This window comes from Oncorhynchus clarkii, chromosome 28, assembly GCF_045791955.1.
Source record: "Oncorhynchus clarkii lewisi isolate Uvic-CL-2024 chromosome 28, UVic_Ocla_1.0, whole genome shotgun sequence".
Taxonomy (NCBI): domain Eukaryota; kingdom Metazoa; phylum Chordata; class Actinopteri; order Salmoniformes; family Salmonidae; genus Oncorhynchus; species Oncorhynchus clarkii.
The window spans coordinates 18,642,374-18,664,000 of record NC_092174.1 but is presented as its reverse complement, the minus strand read 5'-3'; the positions used below and the strand labels follow the sequence as shown (position 1 = coordinate 18,664,000).

Genomic DNA, 21,627 nt, shown 5'->3' with positions numbered 1-21,627 from the left:
TGAGTAGGTGTGTCCAAACTTTTATACACACATACATCAGTACAGAGTCAATGTGCGGGGACACAGGTTAGTCGAGGTAATTGAGGTAAAGTGACTATGCATTGATAATAAAAGTGAAGATACCTTTTGGTCCTAGACCTGGACCTCTCTGCAACTGCACGGTACCGCTTGCTGGCTGTAGTCTTTGGCAATTTTTAGGGCCTTCCTCTGACACCACCTGGTATAGAGGTCCTGGATGGCGGGAAGCTTGGCCCCAGTGATGTACTGGGCCGTACGCATTACCCTCTGTAGCACCTTGCTGTCGGTGGCCGAGCAGTTGCCATACCAGGCGGTGATGCAACCAGTCAGAATGCTCTCGATGGTGCAGCTGTAGAACTTTTTGAGGATCTGAGGACCCATGCCAAATCCTTTCAGTCTCCTGAGTGGGAATAGACGTTGTCGGTGATCAGGCCTACCACTGTTGTGTCATTGGCAAACCTAATGATGGTGTTGGAATCGTGCTTGGCCATGCAGTCATGGGAGAACAGAGAGTACATGAGGGGCTGAGCACACACCCCTGAGGAGCCCCTGTGTTGAGGATCTGTGTGGCAGATGTGTTGTTACCTACCCTTACCACCTGGGGGGCGGCCCGTCAGGAAGTCCAGGATCCAGTTGCAGAGGGAGGTGTTTAGTCCCATCGTCCTTAGCTTGGTGATGAGCTTGAGGGCACTATGGTGTTGAATGCTGAGCTGTAGTCAATGAATAGCATTCTCACGTACACTACCGTTTAAAAGTTTGGGGTCACTTAGAAATGTCCTTGTTTTTGAAAGAAAAGTATCCCGGAGTCACCTCTTCACTCTTGATGTTGAGACAGGTGTTTTGCGGACTTGTGAGGCATCTGTTTCTCAAACTAGACACTCTAATGTAATTGTCCTCTTGCTCAGTTGTGCACCGGGGCCTCCAATTCCTCTTTATATTCTGGTTAGAGCCAGATTGTGCTGTTCTGTGAAGGGAGTAGTAGACAGCGTTGTACGAGATCTTCAGTTTCTTGGCAATTTCTCGCATGAAATAGCCTTAATTTCTCAGAACAAGAATAGACTGATGAGTTTCAGAAGATAGGTCTTTGTTTCTGGCCATTTTGAGCCTGTAATCGAACCCACAAATGCTGATGCTCCAGATACTCAACTAGTCTAAAGAAGGCCAGTTTTATTGCTTCTTTTATCAGGACAACAGTTTTCAGCTGTGATAACATAATTGCAAAAGGGTTTTCTAAAGATCAATTAGCCTTTTAAAATTATAAACTTGGATTAGCTAACAAAACGTGCCATTGGAACACAGGATTGATGGTTGCTGATAATAGGCCTCTGTACGCCTACAGTATGTAGATATTACATAAAAGATATGTCGTTGCCAGCTACAATAGTTATTTACCACATTAACAATGTCTACACGGTATTTCTGATCAATTTTATGAAAATGTGCTTTTCTTTCAAAAACAAGGACATTTCTAAGTGACCCCAAACATTTCAACGGTAATGTAGGTGTTCCTTTTGTCCAGGTGGGAAAGTGTAGTGTGGAGTGCAATAGAGATTGCGTCATCTGTGGACCTGTTGGGGTGGTATGCAAATTGGAGTGGCTCTAGGGTTTCTGGGATAATGGTATTGATGTGAGCCATGACCAGCCTTTCAAAGCACTTCATGACAACAGATATGAGTGCTACGGGTCGGTAGTCATTTAGGCATTAAAGGCATTACCTTGGTGTTCTTGGGGACAGGGACAATGGTGGTTTGCTTGAAACATTACAGACTCGGTCAGGGACAGATTGAAAATGTCAGTGAAGACACTTGCCAGTTGGTCAGTGCATGTTCGGAGTACACGTCCTGGTAATCTGACTGGCCCTGCGGCCTTGTGAATGTTGACCTGTTTAAAGAACTTACTCACATTGGCTACGGAAAGCGTGATCACACAGTCGTTTGGAACAGCTGGTGCTCTCATCATGCATGCTTCAGTGTTGCTTGCCTCAAAGCGCGCATAGAATTAATTTGGTAGGCTCATGTCACTGGGCAGCTCATGGCTGTGCTTCCCTTTGTAGTTTGTAATAGTTTGGAAGCCCTGCCACAAGCGACGAGCGTCGGAGCCGGTGTAGTACGATTCAATCTTAGTCCTGTATTGACACTTTGCCTGTTTGATGGTTCGTCGGAGGGAATAGCGGGATTTCTTATAAGCGTCCTGGTTAGAGTCCCACTCCTTGAAAGCAGCAGCTCTACCCTTTAGCTCAATGCAGATGTTGCCTGTAATCCACGGTCACTGTGAGGATGACATCATTGTTGCAGTTATTGATGAAGCCAGTGACTGCTCTAAAAATTGTCTAAGACCCCAGTCACCCCAGTCATAGACTGTTCTCTCTACTACAGCATGGCAAGCGGTACCGGAGTGCCAAGTCTAGGACAAAAAGCTTCTCAACAGTTTTTACCAACCAAGCCATAAGACTCCCGAACAGGTAATCAAATGGCTACCCAGACTATTTGCACTGTGTGCCTCCTCCCAACCCCTCTTTTTACTCTGCTGCTACTCTCTGTTTATCATATATGCCTAGTCACTTTAACTATACATTCATGTACATCCTACCTCAATTGGGCCGACCAATCAGTGCTCCTGCACATTGGCTAATCGGGCTATCTGCATTGTGTCCCGCCACCCTCCAACCCCTCTTTTATGCTACTGCTTCTCTCTGTTCATCATATATGCATAGTCACTTTAACCATATCTACAAGTACATACTACCTCAATCAGCCTGACTAACCGGTGTCTGTATGTAGCCTCGCTACTTTTAAAGCCTCGCTACTGTATATAGCCTCACTATTGTTATTTTTCACTGTTGTTTTATTCCTTTACTTACCTATTGTTCACCTAATATCTTTTTTTGCACTATTGGTTAGAGCCTGTAAGTAAGCATTTCACTGTAAGCATACACCTGCTGTATTCTGCGCGCGATACCAATAATCTTTGATTTGATATGATTTGATGTGGTGTACTCCTCAATGCCATCGGAAGAATCCCGGAACATATTCCAGTCTGTGCTAGCAAAACAGTGCTGTAGCTTAGCATCTGCATCATCTGACCACTTCCGTATTGAGCAAGTCACTGGTACTTCTTGCTTTAGTTTTTGCTTGTCAGCAGGAATCAGGAGGATAGAATTATGGTCAGATTTGCCAAATGGAGGGTGAGGGAGAGCTTTGTACGTGTTTCTGTATGTGGTGTAAGGGTGGTCTAGAGTTTTTTTTCCTTGGGTTGCACATGTACCATGCTGATAGAAATGAGGTAAAACAGATTTAAGTTTCCCCGCATTAAAGTCCCTGGCCACTAAGAGCACACCTCTGGATGAGCATTTTCTTGTTTGCTTATGGCCTTATACAACTCGTGAGTGCTGTCTTAGTGCCAGCATCGGTTTGGGGTGGTAAATAGACAGCTATGAAAAATATAGATGAAAACTCTTGGTAAATAGTGTGGTCTACAGCTTATCATGAGGTACCCTACCTGAGGCGAGCAAAACCTTGAGACTTCCTTAATATTAGATTTTGTGCACCAGCTGTTGTTTACAAATAGACACAGAACGCCACCCCTTGTCTTACCGGAGGCAGCTGTTCTATTTTGCCGATGCACAGAAAACCCAGCCAGCTGTATGCTATCCATGTCGTCATTCAGCCACGACTCGGTGAAACATAAGATATTACATGTACAAAATAAGTTACAAATAACGTGCAAAAAACACACACAATAGCACATATCGGTTAGGAGGACGTAAAACGGCAGCCATCTCCTCCGACGCCTCTCACTGCTCCCTCTAAAGTGCACACATTTTTACAGCCCTGCTTGAAGGCAGTGCACTACATAATTAATAGGGTGTCATTTGGCATGAGTCCATACTGACCTATAACAACTATGGCATCACCCGCACCGATCAATTTGAGACTCAATCAGGGGTTGAGAATGAACTGAAGACTCGTCTCTCATAACCCATACATAATTCATCCCTTCTTTTCTTTCTTTCGTGATGGGAAGAAAAAGAAACCCTTTGATTTTCCCAGACAGATCTGTACTTGCCCTTTGTTAATGCATCCAGTGGAAAATACTTGATCCATTAACGCAGAATGAGTAGAGCAACGTCCATATAGTTCAGGTAGGAAAACACATGGAGTCAGTACAACCTCATACGAGAGAAATACAGGTCAAATACATGTGTACATGCATGCTTGATATGATCAATATGGATGCTTCCATAGTCCAATAGGGCGCTTCCACACCTATGGAAGCGTAACATATGTTTGGTATCTCAGATTGTTGTGGCAATTCTCACACAGAAACTCCATTGCAGGAAGGATGACAATTTTTTGGGGAGAAAACCACGATGAAAGTGCCCATTTTATTCCCTTTTTAGACCTATACATGCCTCTTGTAAGACCCTAAAATCTGTGAACCATACATGATACAGACAATATCTTTGCGTCATTATTATTATTGTGCTCTAAAATATCAAGTATATGTCTTCCCTCTTGATTCGGAAATAAGAAAATGTCACATTCATTTATTCAACATAAAACATTAATATGAATATCTCAAAACTACCCTCTTTGATTTGATTCATTTTAAGACATTATTTTGAACAATTTACTCTACAAATACGGGGCGGTGGGTAGCTTAGTGGTTAGAGCTTTGCAAAAAACCGAAAGGTTGCTGGATCGAATCCCCGAGCTGACCCCTGAACAAGGCAGTTAACCCACTGTTCCCCGGTAGGCAGTCATTGTAAATAAGAATTTGTTCTTAAGTTCTTAACTGAATGCTTAGTTAAATAAAGGTTTTTAAAAAATACATCACATTTCCAGAGTGGGCTCTCTGCTAATTCTGAAGGTATTATCAATTGTATGAGCACCACCTACACAGTGAATGGGAAAATAGATTCAAAGGGAACTCCCTCTGCTGGTGTCTTGCTGAATGTGCAATCCTAAAGGAGGGCTGTGATTGGCTAATGACCTATAATGTCAATTTCTATGTATAAAATGGGTCAAATCATTAAAAGTACCAGAGAGCCCACTCTGTAAATGTGATCTGTTTGAGGAGCATATTGTTACAAACCATATGTCAAAAAAATTAAATGCCTGCGCTACAGACGTCTATATCAGTCTTCTACTTTGTGATTTTTATTTATATATATATATATATATATATATATATACACACACACAGTGGGGCCAAAAAGTATTTAGTCAGCCACCAATTGTGCAAGTTCTCCCACTTAAAAAGATGAGAGAGGCCTGTAATTTTCATCATAGGTACACTTCAACTATGACAGACAAAATGAGAAAAAAAAATCCAGAAAATCACATTGTAGGATTTTGAATTAATTTATTTGCAAATTATGGTGGAAAATAAGTATTTGGTCAATAACAAAATTATTTTTTAAATCTGATTTTTCATGGGGTGCTGCATCACCCTCAGCACCACTACTTCCCTTGGCTATGGCTACACACACATACATACATACATACATACATTCTGTCTGGCTCTCTAATCCCACTCGGAATCTGGAAGGAGTACATTAATTATAGACAAAAAGCAGAAGTACAAAAGCAGGGAGGGGTCCTTTGAAGATGTAGACCTAAATGTCACCCAGCAGCTTTGAAGTTTCTGGGCTGACTTTGTCTCTCTGTTGGAATACATAAAACACTCTAAAACAGAAAGAGAGAAGCCCCAGCACCCGGCTTTCAAGGGACATTTCATGTTGGCTCCAACCATCAAACGAGAGTTGAACCCTCTCCTGCTCGCCTTGTGCCGTAACCTTATGGAGATACCTCTAACTTCCTATACCAAGCAGCCATTGCACTGTATGTACCAATATGATTTTATCACTCACTCAGTCAGAACACAGTGACATTTGTGAATCACACTGTAGAACATATTGTGTACAGATGTAGCATCTTAATTTGATCACCCTGTTGCAGGTGAAATGTCCTGTAATGCAGGAAATGTAAAAATTGTAGTGTATTTGAGGTTAAAAAAGTTCTGAAGTAATTTCCACTTTGAAATGTCAGACTTGATTTTCCCTTACGAAAACTGTGTCAACCCCTAGATTATTTTCCTGATGTAGCAAACTGGCTCAAATTAAGATCCTACATCTGTATCACAGGAGGCTGCTGAGGGAAGAACCGCTCATAATAATGGCCGGAATGGTGCAAATGGAATGGCAACAAACACCTGGAAACCATGTGTTGGATGTATTTGATACCCTTCCACCTATTCCGATCTAGTCGTTACCATGAGCCCGTTCTCCCCAATTAAGGTGCCACCAACCTACTGTGATCTGTATAGCTATAAAACTGATAACATAATGTTGAATCCATCAATCATTATGTGTTACTCATTCAAGGACAACATTAATATTTTACTAAATGAGGAAATTACAAGAAATATGTCTTATTCTGAGAACAGAATAGTACATACGGATAATGTACATTCCATCTTTGTAGTAGCCTACTGTATCTATGCAACTTCATTTACAACATACTGTATAATACAGGGCACCGCATTAGTCTGTCTGTCTTGACTATATGAAGGTTTTTCAAGGCGAACACAGCTAGCTGGCTATATGCAGCAGGGAGGCAGACAGCCTAATCCTAGTGAGTCCCTCTCCTCTCCTCTCCTCTCCTCTCCTCTCCTCTCCTCTCCTCTCCTCTGAGGAGTGGATAAGGTGATGTAGAGAACAGAACAGCACTTGAATGTGGCTGTAATCAAGGTCCATACGCTGAAGTGGGCCAATCAATTCAGCTGTCTGCTTCTGTTCTCATCAGGGATCTCAGAGCCCACTAAGAGAAGCTGGATACTGCCTACAGATGTAGGATCTTAATTTGAGCCAGTTTGCTACAGCAGGAAAATAATCATGCAGCAACAGGAAATATTAAATATTATGTGGATTATAATTATTGGACATTTTTTGAACGGGTTGATACATTATTTCGTTGAAAATTACACAATTTACAAGACTTTACAAGCCTTTAAAACCTTGAATACACCCAAAGTTTGCAATTCTCAGCATCAAAATAGTGATCAAATTAAGATCCTATATTTGTACTCAGGCCACCAAAGGTGAGCGAACAACAGGAGCATTTTATTAGCCTTTAATAACATTCTTCACTAGAGTGAGAGAGATAGAGAAGCCAGACTAGGAAGTTTGGAGGAACGTGGCTTTATTACAGACCCAGAGAGAAGACTCCGTCATGTCTGACATGAAGAGGGCCTCAATCATATGGGGGTTTTATCCATTCTACAGTAAGAAAATAGTGATGGAATGCTAAGTCCCAAAGGGGGGTTATGTAGAAAAATCTGAAATCCTTTTAAAAATCATTTTTTAGTTCAGATTCAGAGCTTGTAATTGGAGGAAGCATGGGAAAGTTATGCTGCTTTAAAAGTTGCTAAACGTGTTATCCCACTTAGGATACCAGTAGGAGAAAATGCCCTTGAACGATTTGTTGAGTGCTAGAGAGGTCTTCTTTTTTTACACCCATCTCTTTAAGAATTCACATGTAAACACATGGCCAACGGTCAGCATGGTCATCACCTCCATTATTTCAGCCAATCACGTCTAACTAGGCTCATAATTTAACATTTTAATTCATATTTACGGATCCCATACAAGTTTGTAATGAAGGCACAAGAAGTAATGAAGGCACAAGGTTCAAGAAGGCATTTCTGCCCTACATGTTGTGTTATGTCATAATTTTCCTTACATGAACTAGGCCTACATCCAAGCTTAGAGTATTTATTTACACATCCCACACATACTGCATTTCTCGCACAGAGAAACAGACCGCAGCGACTCTCCCTCTCCAAGCCAGCCAGTCCATTGCCTGCCCTGGAATGATGCAAGAGTGCTGCAAGTGTGGAGTCAGGCAGCAGAGCCAGCAGAGAGAGCTCCAGTCAGTCAAGCCATCTGCAGCACAAATGGGACTCTATTCCCTAATATAGTGCACTACTTTTGACCAAAGCCCTGGTCAAAAGTGGTGCACTTCATTCGTAAATAGGGTGCCATCTGTAGGAGGCATGAAGACTGAGCTGAAGCTGGAGTTCCAGGAGCAGGGCCAACACAGAGGATGCATCCCAAATGGCACCCTATTCCCTATACAGTGCACTTCTTTTAACCATAGCCCTATGGGCCCTGGTCAAAAGTAGTGCACTGTATAGGGAATAGGGTGCCATTTGGGATGCAACCAACGTAGAGCTGCCAGCTGTGAGAGAGGGACCCTGAGAGGTCTGCCCAGAGAGGGCTGGCTGAGGACCATGACGCCCACGCTGCCACCGCAGCTAAACAAACTCAGCTTCCACATAACACCTGTGATGATCCACCCTCTTCACAGCAGGACTCACAGATGCTCCCAAAGCTCTAGAGGATTCCACCCCCCACCCCAGCTCTCTCTGAAGTCAGACCAAAATAACCACAAGCAACTCTGAACTGCAGGGGACACAAAAGATTGAGGTCTCACTTGTAGGGATTTCTCAGAAATCACAAAACACAACCACAACCACATACGCCGATAGACAATAGAGATAACGCACCAACCCGTGTCACAACAAATGACATCAATAAACAACTGTTTTTGTCATTTCATTTTCCCCCAATTTGATTTTGAGCACATTTTGGCCAACAGGTTGCTATTAGCTACTAGCTAGAGAAAATCCAGAATTGATTATCCTTCAGCATGAGATGAGAATTGATCAACAGGCAAACTAAATGAAGTTAACTTCAATGGATCTGGTGGCTCCTGTAGGGCTTAAGTGGGCCCATAGTCCCATTGGGGAGACTTGTTTCCAATGAAATCACACAGGAAATCAATGGAGACAATTAAAGGAGTGAATCCAAACAGAAAGTCCTGATGACAAAGTCAGGGTTTGTCCAAAATGGCAGCCAACTCCCCATACAGTGCACTACTTTTGACCCCCTTTTGCACTGACTCTTTTGATCACATACACTGCTGCTACTGGTTATTATCCTGCAGCCTAGCCACTTTACCCCCTACCTATATGTACATATCTACCTCAATTACCTCATACCCCTGCACATCGACTCAGTACTGGTATCCCGCGCATATAGCCAAGTTATCGTTTTTCATTCCTCATGTTATTATGCTTCTATATTTTCTCTATATGTTTCTCTCTGCATTGTTGGGAAAGGTCCGCAATTTGATTTGGATTTGATTTGGATTTGATTTGGGACTGAGCGGCTACTGATGATGATTATGTGAAAGGGCACCAAGGATCAGCTGGCTTGGGGGGGGGGAAGTAGTATGTTTTATACACTAATGTGTTCAGCTTCTGTATATTGTATGGTTAAAACAGACAAGCATACAGAGATCTAGGAAGATGACAAAATGCTATGTCATTTGGAACTTTTCCAGGAAGGAGTAAGCACGTGACTTCTCTCAGTTAATGCAGAAAGACCAAGCTGATGATAATGAAAACCAGAGAAGCATCATTACCACAGGATTTGTAATACAATGTCACAAATCTCACGTTGCACATCAGCATCATGTGCATATACAGTCACATGGAAGACAATAAATCCCGTTGAACAGATATACATAGTATTTATTCAATTTCTCTCCGCAGTAGAACACACACACTTAGGGTAAGTGAGTGCCCTAAAAGCTACGCCCTAAGACTGAGCTAACCAGAGGTTGAAGGCTTTCTTCACATCACAGGAGAAGAGAAGTTAGATAGATAAACCACATTGCTTTTTCCTAAAGAGCCAGCTAATAAGATTTGACATTTTAACAAGTGTTAAAGCTGAAGTGAAGGTCAGAGCTGTCAGCATTATGAGATCTATGCTAAACCACTCAACCGTGAAAAGAGAGAGAAAAAATACAACCAACGGTCTTTGTAATGATCAGAGGAATTGGGGTCTCATTTCAACTCCGGTGATCAGAAATGACTCATGGTTCATAGTATATTCAAGGCCATCAAGGTTAGGACTACCAGATACAGGGAGGGAATGAGAGTGAATAGGAATGTGTTTTAAAGTAAACACTGCCCAACTGAAAGTGTTGCATCTACTGTTTAGTGTTCACTCTGGTTGAATACAACTGCCCAAAACAACACCGCTCTACAGAGCTGTCTGCAGAAGTGAGGAACTGACAGAAGAGAAACTGGTTCGATAGATGTATGTGAACTCGATCAGAATGATCACCATTTCCTTGCTTTTTAAAAAGTGTGTCAAACATAGAAACTCAGCCATTCACCGATACCATTTTGTGAGGGAAAACCACCATAATAACTTATTGAACTGTTTGTGACCTCTGTGACACAGAATTATTTCCATGTCAAGACACAAATCAAACCTCAGATATTACACTCAGCCAGTGAATGAGTAACTAGCTATTGTCAGGGAAGACAATGTATGTTCTCCTCTTCATAGAAAACACTGGGGGGTCAGTTTAACGGTCAATAATACACATTCAGTCAAACCAGTTAGGCCATTAAAAATATATTTGACTAAATAACATTTTAAGTGGATACAGTTTGCAGACAACTTATTTCTGCATTCTATTGTGGACTTTATTGGGGACCTTGCTTAATGTGCTAATTGCGCGGCTGGCTGGCCTGACCCTGACCTCCAGCCAATTGAGGAGCCTGGTTCTCACGGCCGAGACGCACCACTGGAAGTGGTTTTTGGGCCTGCCACTCCATGGCTCCACAGCGTGCATGAATAGGCCTGACAATGAGGGTCATCACCCCACTGCTCACCATCTTGACACCCCCCTGACAATAGCCTTTGCCTGGCCCTGGGTTCCTAACAATGGCCGGGTATGCGTGACAGGAGCTCCACAAGCTCCACTCCAGGGTTCTTTACTCAGCAGGCCATGACAATACGGGGCAGGCCAGGGCAATACGGGGCAGGCCAGGGCAATACGGGGCAGGCCAGGGGCTGAGACCCAAATTGCACTATATTCCCTATATAGTGCACTACTTCTGACCAGAGCCATATGGGCCCTGGCCAAAAGTAGTCCACTAGATATTTAGGGATCAGGGTGCCATTTGTGACACAACTAGGGCCGTGCTGCTGCACCCCAGACAACCAGCACAGTCCTCTACCCTCCTCCACTCTGGCCCGGGACGCCCAGGAGGCTGGCTCTCTATCGATCCAGTATTGTTCACATGGAGCAGAAGAATGCTAATGTTCTATGAGGTAACACTGACTCCTTTGTCCAGTGTCCAGCCAGTCCAAGGCTTCCCGAGGCCCTGGTCAAAAATAGTGCACTGTATAGGGAATAGGGTGCCATTTGGGACACAGACCAACATTTTTTATATGTATCTTATAATAATGGTATTATAACACACCTTATTTATGGTAGCTATGATGTCATATTGAAATCTCTTACAGTGCCATTTAAATTAAATAATGCGAAGATGATTAAAATTGAATCATTTAAGTTTTGTCTCCAACTGCTTAAAACATGGGCACACAGATTTCTCCAATGCGTCTGGAAGAAACTGTAAAATGATGATAAAATGATGCCATTACAATAGCCTTGTAATGCTTAACGTCTCAGAAAAACCACATCAACTGGGGCTATTGAAATAATCTTTGCCGATACTCTTGTTGAATATGACAAATGATGCTTTAGAGACAGCAGCACACCCACACTACTGCACTTAAGTTAAGAGGCAGCCGTATTTCATTTCAAGTGCGGTTCTGTCAACTGCATTAATACGAATAAAGGCTCATCCATGACCTCTCAAAACAAGTTAGTCCGGGGCTGGAAATGAGAAACGAGGACACGAACACGAACAATAGCACTTGTGAAACAGGACGGGGGTAGCCATTACACAATCACTTGATCAAGAGTGTGGAGTTCAATTATCAAAACTGTCATCACTAGACGAAGGGAAAAAAACTAGATTTATCTATTCAAGCTAAACTTACTTTGACAGAGCAATTTCCCTGTGTGTGTGTGTGTGTGTGTCCCCTGCAATTCGTATGATACATAGGTATCACATTAATACGTCATAGGCGATGGCAAAATGTGTAGAATTGCAGATAATTAGCTTTAACGGTCGACTTTGGGCACAAAAAACAGTCTAACTCCTCAATTTTCAAACAGATATGGGGTGTGCCTTTGGTGGTTCATCGATATGTCATGCATGCTGCAACCCACGTAACTAGTTCATTAGCTAAGATAGCCACTTGTAGCTAGCCAGTAACTCTTCCAGTATGTATTGATGTCATTTCACAGGATTTGTTTTTGGAGGGAAGCTGAGATTGGAAAGAAATGGCACTTCTAAAGCTAAATAGCCAACAAATATTTTAAGCATTAAATGACAGAGTATGATGGTGCATTGATCAGTTATACAGTTTAAAGCTGTTATTTTAGCATTTTCCCCCCCAAAGTCGACCTTTAAAGTAACTGTCCAGTGTTTCTAGATTTCTATGATATTTGAACTATAGTTCAAACTAACTACAATATGAGTGAAGTAGTTTTCCTTCCCAAAAAGAGTAATTAAGTATGTTAAAAAGCAGCTGTGTTGAAATGGTGTGGGCGTACCCCAAAAGCAGAATGGTGTGGGTGTATAAGGTCACAAAAAATATTAACGCGAGTAGACCACTGATTGGCCAGACATGATCCCCTATGAGAAAATAGCAAGCATTTTTTAAATGGTCTGTTTGTTTAGGTGGTCATTTTTCTCCAATTTATGCTTTGTCCACAACATTATCTGGGTGTGAGTTCACAGACTATGAAGTTTTCACTGGACAGTTAGATTAGAACTGCAACATGTTCTGTCATGGCACAATGCGTAGATTAAATTAGCTAGATTAAATTAGCTTTAAAACTGCAAACATTTATCTCATCCTCATGGCAAAATGTGAAGAATAGTATGAGATTAGCTATAAAACAGAAAATGTTTCTCTCTGCCCCATGATTTTTGTTGTTGTTGCAGAATTGCAGGAAATTAGCTTTAATTAGCTGACTAAAATTGTAGAATAGCATTATAAAACCACACATTTTTCTCTCTGCCCCATTGCAAAATGTGCAGGAAGTCAGCTATTTTCCCCAAAAAAATTAGTTTTCCCTAAAAACGAATCATGTTTTATTTTTTTTTGGGGGGGGGGGGGGGTTGGGGGCCCTTCCACTTTTATTGTTTTCCCCTCAAAATACCACTCAAGAGGCATAATAAATCAAACGGTGTAGAATTGCTGGAAATGCGTTTTAAATGTCGGGGGTGGAGGACCCCCCCCCCTACTGTTCGCCCCCCGCCCAATATCTACACCACAATTTTGTAACAAATTCCAATTCGTGGGGAAAAACATTATCTTCTTATATAAATATTTTCTCATAACTGTTGAAGAAGCCTTGTATGTTTGTCAGTAATGATAACTATATACAAATACAGCTATTCTCTCCTTCCCTTGGGGGTTCCTTGACAATGCATACCTGTATTTCATTCACCAGAGAAGAGTTGTGATTGGTGCAAGGGAGGCTTCCTAATAACGCTTACGGATGTCACTTAGATTTGACTCTTTCTCCCAATAGCACATCTCCATTATCAGGGGTCTATACAGAGAATTTTCAGTATGGAGCTATAAAAAACTGTGGACCAGTTCTCTGAGAGTAAACAACAAAATCTTGGATATTTGAAAAAGCTAAAATGTCCATTTCAGTTCCAACATGCTCCACTAAAGCACAAGAGATTGCTTTTTTTGCAATATATATATATATATATAACATTTAGCTATCAGAGCAGCTCAGACCAACCTGCTACGTTGGCCACATCTGCAGTGCTGACATTCTGGGTATTAGGTCGTACTCTGAAGGTCACAGCTGGGCCCACCACTCTGTAAAAAAAAAACACACACAGTGAGATGAGACACTCCAGACATGATCAACGAGAAATACATTTTTTACATGGTGGTAAAGCATTGTTTTTCTGCCCTCTTGCCTTACAAAGAACAGACCAGGTCATTAACCCAATGAGTCTTCTAACCCCTTTTAAACAGTGTGTGTGTTTGAGCTACAGACTTCTGTGTAATTAACGGGGGCTGAGCTAGAGCGTTGTTTGTGAGACAAGGGCAGATGCCGAAGGGGCCCAGGGCCATGTCTTTTTACAAAAACGACCATAGAGGCAAAATGGTTTGAGCTACAAACTATGAAAAGCTGAGACTCCTACAAACATGAACTATGATGCTCACAAGCAACAAGCAAATGACGCTTACAAGGTACACAAGAGTCATTAGAAGAGGTACTTCTACATAGAAGATCATAGGAAATCCCAGGACAGGGTGTCTATAACACTGGTATAAGCTCACATAGTTGCTATCACAAACTCCAAACTCCACACAGCTGTCACTGACTAGTTGGATATTAATTTCCCACGAAGTAAAACATTTCTGTACTTACAGCATTCATATACATTTATTTGTATCAGGTTTTTGCTTTGGCAGACCTTATTTTTTGTATTGACATTTGTCAATTAAACTCGTGAATGCAGCTGTTTATGTCAAATAGTTTTGTGCTGTACTTGTAGCCCTGATTGTCCTGGAAATATAATGGTTAAACACTTCAGTGTGAGGCTAAATGTAAGGGCTGGACATGCAGATAAATGAACGTCAGATAAATGAAAAGCCCATTTTTCCTGGGGTCTCAGGACTGATAGTGTTAAATCAGAGCCGTACACACACAGTGATTGAGTAGTATTTTACCTCTGGCTACCCCATAAGCTGTTAGAATCCCTGTAGCCAAAGGAGCCGTTTCCGTAGGATACCTCTTGAATCTCAATGTGCCTCTGAGTGTTTTACAAACAACAAATGACAAGGAGGGTTTTGGTCTCGGATTAGGTACACATACTTTATGTGTGTCCCTTCACCGACAGTCATAGGGACAATTGCTTATGTACAGAGCTTTGTACATTTTGTGTGTAATGAAAAACGCTATGCAAATGAAATGTACAGATATTATTTTTCCCCTCACAACGTATTTCCAAAGATATGCGGTACATTTTATTTTTGGCAACCTATTGAACAGAAAGTGTTTTGCTGTACAGTATGTTGAAGTCAAAGAATGTATCCAGCCAGGATGTTAAGGTATCGAGCAATGTGTGGAGGATAACCTCAACCAGCAGCCAGCCTTTCAACCACTCTATGATATTCACCCCCGTAACACTCTAGATGTATAGATTTTTCACATCTATTAAGAGTTAGATCTATTAGCGGTTGAAAAGGAACATCACTCACTGTGACTTCATAACACATTGATATGTTTCCTGACCTACGCCAGGGGCGCCATCCGGCCATTTTATTTTAAAGGGGGCACAAAGTACGTGAGGATGGAGGGGATTAATTGAACATCTGAAAAAGAAAAAAAAACAGGACAAATGTGAGGGGGCATGTGCCCTTGTGTCCCATATGGGCATGACTTCTCTGAAATATGCCAACCCACCTCCCAATGAAGGTTTTTCAAAATTCAATACTACAGCAAAAGTAAATAATGTACTTGTGATTTTCAAGCTGAAGCGCATGCTTTCTTCAGCAGACTATTACTCCCATGTAAAAGCGCTCGCTTGAAGTATGTTAGAACCAATATATATAGAATGTTGAACTGTCATTGTCCATCAATATTTTGTTTGGTGATTCTACAGTGAAAATAAATGAATCTTGCCTAATGCGTCTTCAGTATTCAGTAACACATAGGCTGCATTACAAGCAACCAGCAAAGGTGCATCTCCCCACCTAGTGGTTATACTTTGAAATGAGCAGCATATGAAGTCAGACATTACGTCACCCCCATCAAATTGGAGTCTGACTACAGTCGGTAAGTGTTGAGCAACAACTATTATTCAGAGTGAACTAATGCCACACGATTCTGAAGCAAACCACCCACATTGACACATCAAAACCAACGTCTCTGCTTTCAACCGCCATGTCCGGCCTGACATGATCAATTCAAGACGTTTCTGACAGCGGCGTCTGTTCTTCTATTCTACATCGTCCATTCGATCATACAAAGTAACACAAAGATAGATGAATGATTCAAGTATGTATAACATTTAGCCACAGTGTCTAACATACTGTGTTACTACATATAACGGTAACATTGAATTACCCTGTATGCATGTATCTATATTTTCCTTCATTATGGTAAACATGATAGACACTAATTTCAAGGTCCTACAGAACCAAGTCATGCTTGCACAAATGAGTCAACATGAAAGGTGAGAGGAGCCATGCTGGCTGGGCTGAATTGTGGGCCCAGTATTTGATTATGTGGAGGGCCATTCTCCCAGGCTCCTAGGTGGGGTGGTGGTCTAGGATCAGCAGCGGTTAGCTGCAAGGAGTGGGACGGCCCAAATAAGCGTGGCGGCTTGGACAAATTGTCCAGGCTGCTCCCCCTGCTGGGCCGACTCGGAGCTCTAACAAAGGGCCCCAGCTCTCTCCCACCCAATCCATCACTCTCCCATACCAAGGCCCTTTCAGTTTCAGAAAGGGACAAAGACAAAAGGTACATTAGCCCAGCCCTGTAAGGCCACCCATGGGCTGAAGGGCTGAATACAGAGCAGTGTATACCTTCCCTAGCGCCGTGAGGTGCTTCAGAAACAAGGGCCATTCAGAACCTTATTCACAGTGTCACATGATACGGAATCGGCCAATCCCTACCTGTACCGCCAACAATCAAGCTTAGTAGTTAGAAAGACACAAAGGGGGCCTATCAGCCCATACAATACTCCCTTTCTTATGCCTGTCATCAGCACGTTGCATTGTATTTATGGCGGTAAATTGTTCTCGCATACACACTGCTACGGTTATTGAGTATAGCAGTGTATGTTCACTTGATGAATTACTGCATTACAATGACCACAATGTCAGACTTGAACATAAGTAAGGTAGGAAAGAGGCCCATCACGAAGCAGTGTTTACCTGTGGGTTACAGGGCATGACGGTTCAGGAAATGAACTTGTGACAGGTTATGGCACCATGTCTTTACAGAATGTCGATAAGATTTCCTCTTCAATATTATTTTGAAAGTCTTTAAATAATGTGCTTCAGTGCAATATCTGGCTGTGCATTTGTGTGTAAAATGTGTGTATGGTCGTTTTTGGTTAGACTATGTTGAAGGAGATGCCACTGACTACGCAGACCAGCACAGTGTGTCACTATATACTCTCATTTCGTTGAGGACGGCTTTAAAAGCCTCATTGCATTCTAAGTGTGTGTGTGTGTATGCGTGCGTTTGTGAGTGCGTGTGTTTAAAGTCAGATACCTGCAGGGAGAAAGAGAGGGAGGTTCATGGAGAGTTCAGTCCTGTTCATAATGATTGCAGCCAGGTAACTGACAAAAATAATGGAAACACTTAAGAAAAGGAATGGATACAAAGTATATTGAAAATAAGTGCTTCCACACAGGTGTGGTTGCTGAGATAATTAAGCAATTAACATCCCATGATTAGGGTCCAGTATAAAAATGCTGGGCAGGCTATTAATTTGGCCAATATTTTAGCTACCATGGTTATGCCCTATAACATGACAATGCCCCCATCCACAAGGTTTGAGTGGTAACCGAATAGTTTGATGAGCATGTAAACGATGTAAACCTTATTCCATGGTTGTCTCAGTCACCAGATCTCAACCCAATTGAACACTTATGGGAGATTCTGGATCGTCGCCTGAGACAGTGTTTTCCAACACCATCAACAAAACACCAAATGATGGAATTCCTTGTAGAATGGTGTTGCATCCCTCCAATAGAGTTCCAGTCACTTGTAGAATCTATGCCGTCTGCATTGAAGCTGTTCTGGCGGCTTGTGGTGGCTCAACGCCTTATTAAGACACCATGTTGGTGTTTCCTTTATTTTGGCAGTTACCTGTAGTGTATCTGGCACCTCATGTCAATAATGTGTACGTGTCAAATATCTTCAACCTCCAGCTCGAATATGTACAGAATAAGAATAAGACAGTGGGATATCTTGTGTCTCAGTAAGCGTGCGTTTCTTCGGCTTTTAACCTGTTTGTCAGTTTAATAATTCAAACGTTTTATTTTATTTTTGTTTAAGCCCCTCAGTTAACGTTTTTTACTTGACATGGTGCTCATGGCACCTAAAGCATAGCTGCATCCATGGAGCTATTTCTATATAGTATAAACTCCCTCCACACACTACCCTGCATTTCAGTCTGCATTAAATCAGTGGATGTATACCTATCTACAAGCTACAAGCAATTCCTCTACAACCCATTTTAGATTCTACCCAGCACCGTATAAGATTCCAGAGTAGAATCAAATCTAGTCACGTCTGTTTTAAGCATGCAGTCAAAATGAATAGTTACATAAAAAGATTAAATGCATAAAAGTGGTGTAGTCCGTGTTTGTTGTTTCTGTTCCGTTTTGTTGAGTGTGTGAAAAATCTATAAAAATGTTAATCGTGAATAAAATACATACGAGAGCTCCAGGAAGTCAGTCATCTGCAGCTTGGCCCGCCGTGCCAGAATCTCCATCAAGTGGAGTCCCTCATCAGTCTGTAGCGCGCTGGGGAGCGAAAAATACAGAGTTCATCAACAGAGTTGTCACCTTAGCCTGTTAAGTGTGGGTGAGAGCTCCGACACATTACATTCCTGTCACATTCAGAGAGGAGAGGAGACACGAGAGGGTCGAGAGGCACCGAGGTCAGGGGGATGGAGGGTAGGAGGGGGAGGAGATGGGGGAGCGGGGAAGGGAGTGAAGCCCAAAGACAGGGAGGTGAGAGGGTAAGGGCGTATAAAAGGAGGGAGGGACAAATAGGGAGATGAGGGAGGCAGGGAGACACGGAGGGAGGATGAGGTATGAGAACTGGGGGAGCAGGTGTTTCCTCTGGCATGATGAATCACCTGTGTGCTCTGCTTGTGTCCCAAATGGCACCATATTCCCTATATAGTACACTACTTTTGACCAGAGCCCTGGTCAAAAGTAGTGCAGTATAGGCAAAAGGGTGCAATTTGAGACATAGCCACTCCCTAGACTTCAGGCCAGACAGAGAAGTGCAAATGAAATGGTGCATCGGCACCACGGTGGCTCAGTTCAGCGCTGGCCACAGCTAATGATGTACCCCACCTCTAAAACACAGTCAGAGTCTCTGATGACCAGGGACTCGGGAAGATATACATTTCAGTGCAAACCTCAGTCCTAGTTAATCACATAATGTAGTGGGAGTATGGAGTTTAAAAGGAGAAACAGTCTAATACAGACATTGAGAAAAGTCATTGCTTTTCCACAGCCCCAGCCCAGCCCCCTATGGAGAGTGGAGGCCCACCAGACCTGATTATGATGGAATAGTGAAGGGATGTGGGCTCCAGTTCCTGGTGGTCTGATGGGCTGTGGGTTCTGTGCCCTGGAGAGGGACTTGACCTGAACACCTTCAAATCACCATCTACTGAATGATACGCACGTGGGATGTTTATTGCACATGCATATGATATACCACACTGGCGTATGGTTTTGATTCATGGAAATAAAATTGTTTGTCAATTGTCAATGCTACATAAATGAATGATTTATTTACGTGCATGAATATGAGTCCAGTACTGAAACATTGAAAATAATCTAGGGTAATATATTCAGTGAGCGAAACCCATTTTTTTTTAAACGTCATGGTAAATTACTTTCCCAACAGTGAGTTAAAATGTGGAATGAGAAATTACTCTGACAGGGACACAGTAGGCCTTTGGGTGTCTAGCATCTAAAGCACATTTCTGTTTCCATTTGTAATGGTTTGTTTCAAAGCAACTCCAGCTATGCCTATTCAAGACAGGAAACAAAAATAAAAACAAAAGTCATGGTACAAACAGAACTGTACCAATGGATCCAAATGGTTGCTACTGATCTAGCGTACCCAACACAACACCTGTCAATTCACCATAGTTGGCCCTGGCCTAAAAAAAGACTCCTTTGTACTATACTAAATGCAATTCCGCACAAACATCGAACCTTGAATGATTAGCTGCGGTTGCCTCATTCATTACTTATGAAAGGTACTACTCACACTGTGTCAGTGATGACATAGCCGTAGTCATCATCAGTTGTTTTCTTCGTGGCCACAGCAGCTTTGACATCTAGCTGCAGCTCCTGGACGTTCACTTTCTTCTTAAGCGGCTCCTGGTAGACCATCTTGGCTGCAGGAGGCTCCACTGCCTGGATCCAGCCCTCCACCGCAGCCACCTCCTCCACGTCCATTGAGTGGGTCGACTTCTTTTGCACTGCCACCTTGATTACGTGACCATTTAAACCAAGATTCAACGACACATGTGGACACAGTTCATTTCAAATCATTGAGGATAACACCAAAATGTTGTAGCAACATAGTCATTGTGGTTCTACTTACAGTGACAAGAAAAAGTATGTGAACTCTTTGGAAATACCTGGATTTCTGCATAAATTGGTCATAACATTTGATCTGATCTTCATCTAAGTCACCACAAGAGACAAACAGTCTGCTTAAACTAATAACACACAAACTATTGTATCTTTCTTGTCTATATTGAATACATAATTTAAACATTCACTGTGTAGGTTGTAAAAAGTGTGAACCCCTAGGCTAATGACTTCTCCAAAAGCTAACCTGTAGTCCAATCAATGAGGTGAGATTGGAGATGTTGGTTAGAGCTGCCCTGCCCTATAAAAAACACTCTCAACATTTTGAGTTTGCTATTCACAAGAAGCACTGCCTGATGTGAACAATGCCTCAAACAAATGAGATCTAAGAAGACCTAGGATTAAATAATTGTTGACTTGCATAAAGCTGGAAAGTATCTCTAAAAACCTTGATGTTCATCAGTCCAGTTCAAGCTGTCCTGCAAAAATGACTGCAAGAGCACAGCGCAGAATGCTCAATGAGGTTAAGAAGAATCCTAGAGTGTCACCCAAAGACCTACAGAAACCTCTGGAAATCGCTAACATCTCCTTTTTTTTTATTTTTTATTTTACCCCTTTTTCTCCCCAATTTGGTGGTATCCAATTGTTGTAGTAGCTACTATCTTGTCTCATTGCTACAACTCCCGTACGGGCTCGGGAGAGACGAAGGTTGAATGTCATGCGTCCTCCGATACACAACCCAGCCAGCCGTACTGCTTCTTAACACAGCGCGCATCCAACCCGGAAGCCAGCCGCACCAATGTGTCGGAGGCTACACCGTGCACCTGGCAACCTTGGCTAGCGCGCACTGCGCTCGGCCCGCCACAGGAGTCGCTGGTGCGCGATGAGACAAGGAGATCCCTAAAACACTGAACAGGGATGGTGTTCATGGGAGGACACCACGTAAGAAGCCACTGCTGTCCAAAAAAAAAACATTGCTGCACGTCTGGAGTATTCAAAAAGAGCACCTGGTGGTTCCACAGCGCTACTGGCAAAATATTCTGTGGACAGACGAAACTACAGCTGAGTTGTTTGGAAGGAACACACAACACTGTGTGGAGAAAAAAAAAGGCCCAGCTCACCAACATCAACACCTCATCCCAACTGTAAAATACGGTGGTGGGAGCATCATGGTCTTTGCTGCGTCAGACTATCATCGACGTAAAAAATGAGATCCCAAGTTTATCAAGACACTTTGCAGGAGACTGTTAGGCTATCTGTCTGCCAATTGAAGC

At 42.4% G+C, this 21,627-nt stretch overlaps 1 protein-coding gene across 1 annotated transcript in view; it reads right to left on the bottom strand.

Moving 5' to 3' along the window:
• Window positions 1–21,627, bottom strand: part of LOC139386907 (receptor-type tyrosine-protein phosphatase N2-like) — a 144,508-nt gene that overhangs the window by 78,272 nt on the left and 44,609 nt on the right. Inside the window, exons 11-13 of the mRNA XM_071132783.1 lie at window positions 20,025–20,245; window positions 18,449–18,535; window positions 13,779–13,858 (exon numbers count right to left, since the gene is read on the bottom strand). Of these exons, the coding sequence (XP_070988884.1) occupies window positions 13,779–13,858; window positions 18,449–18,535; window positions 20,025–20,245 (388 nt within the window). The remainder of the gene's footprint in view (window positions 1–13,778; window positions 13,859–18,448; window positions 18,536–20,024; window positions 20,246–21,627) is intronic.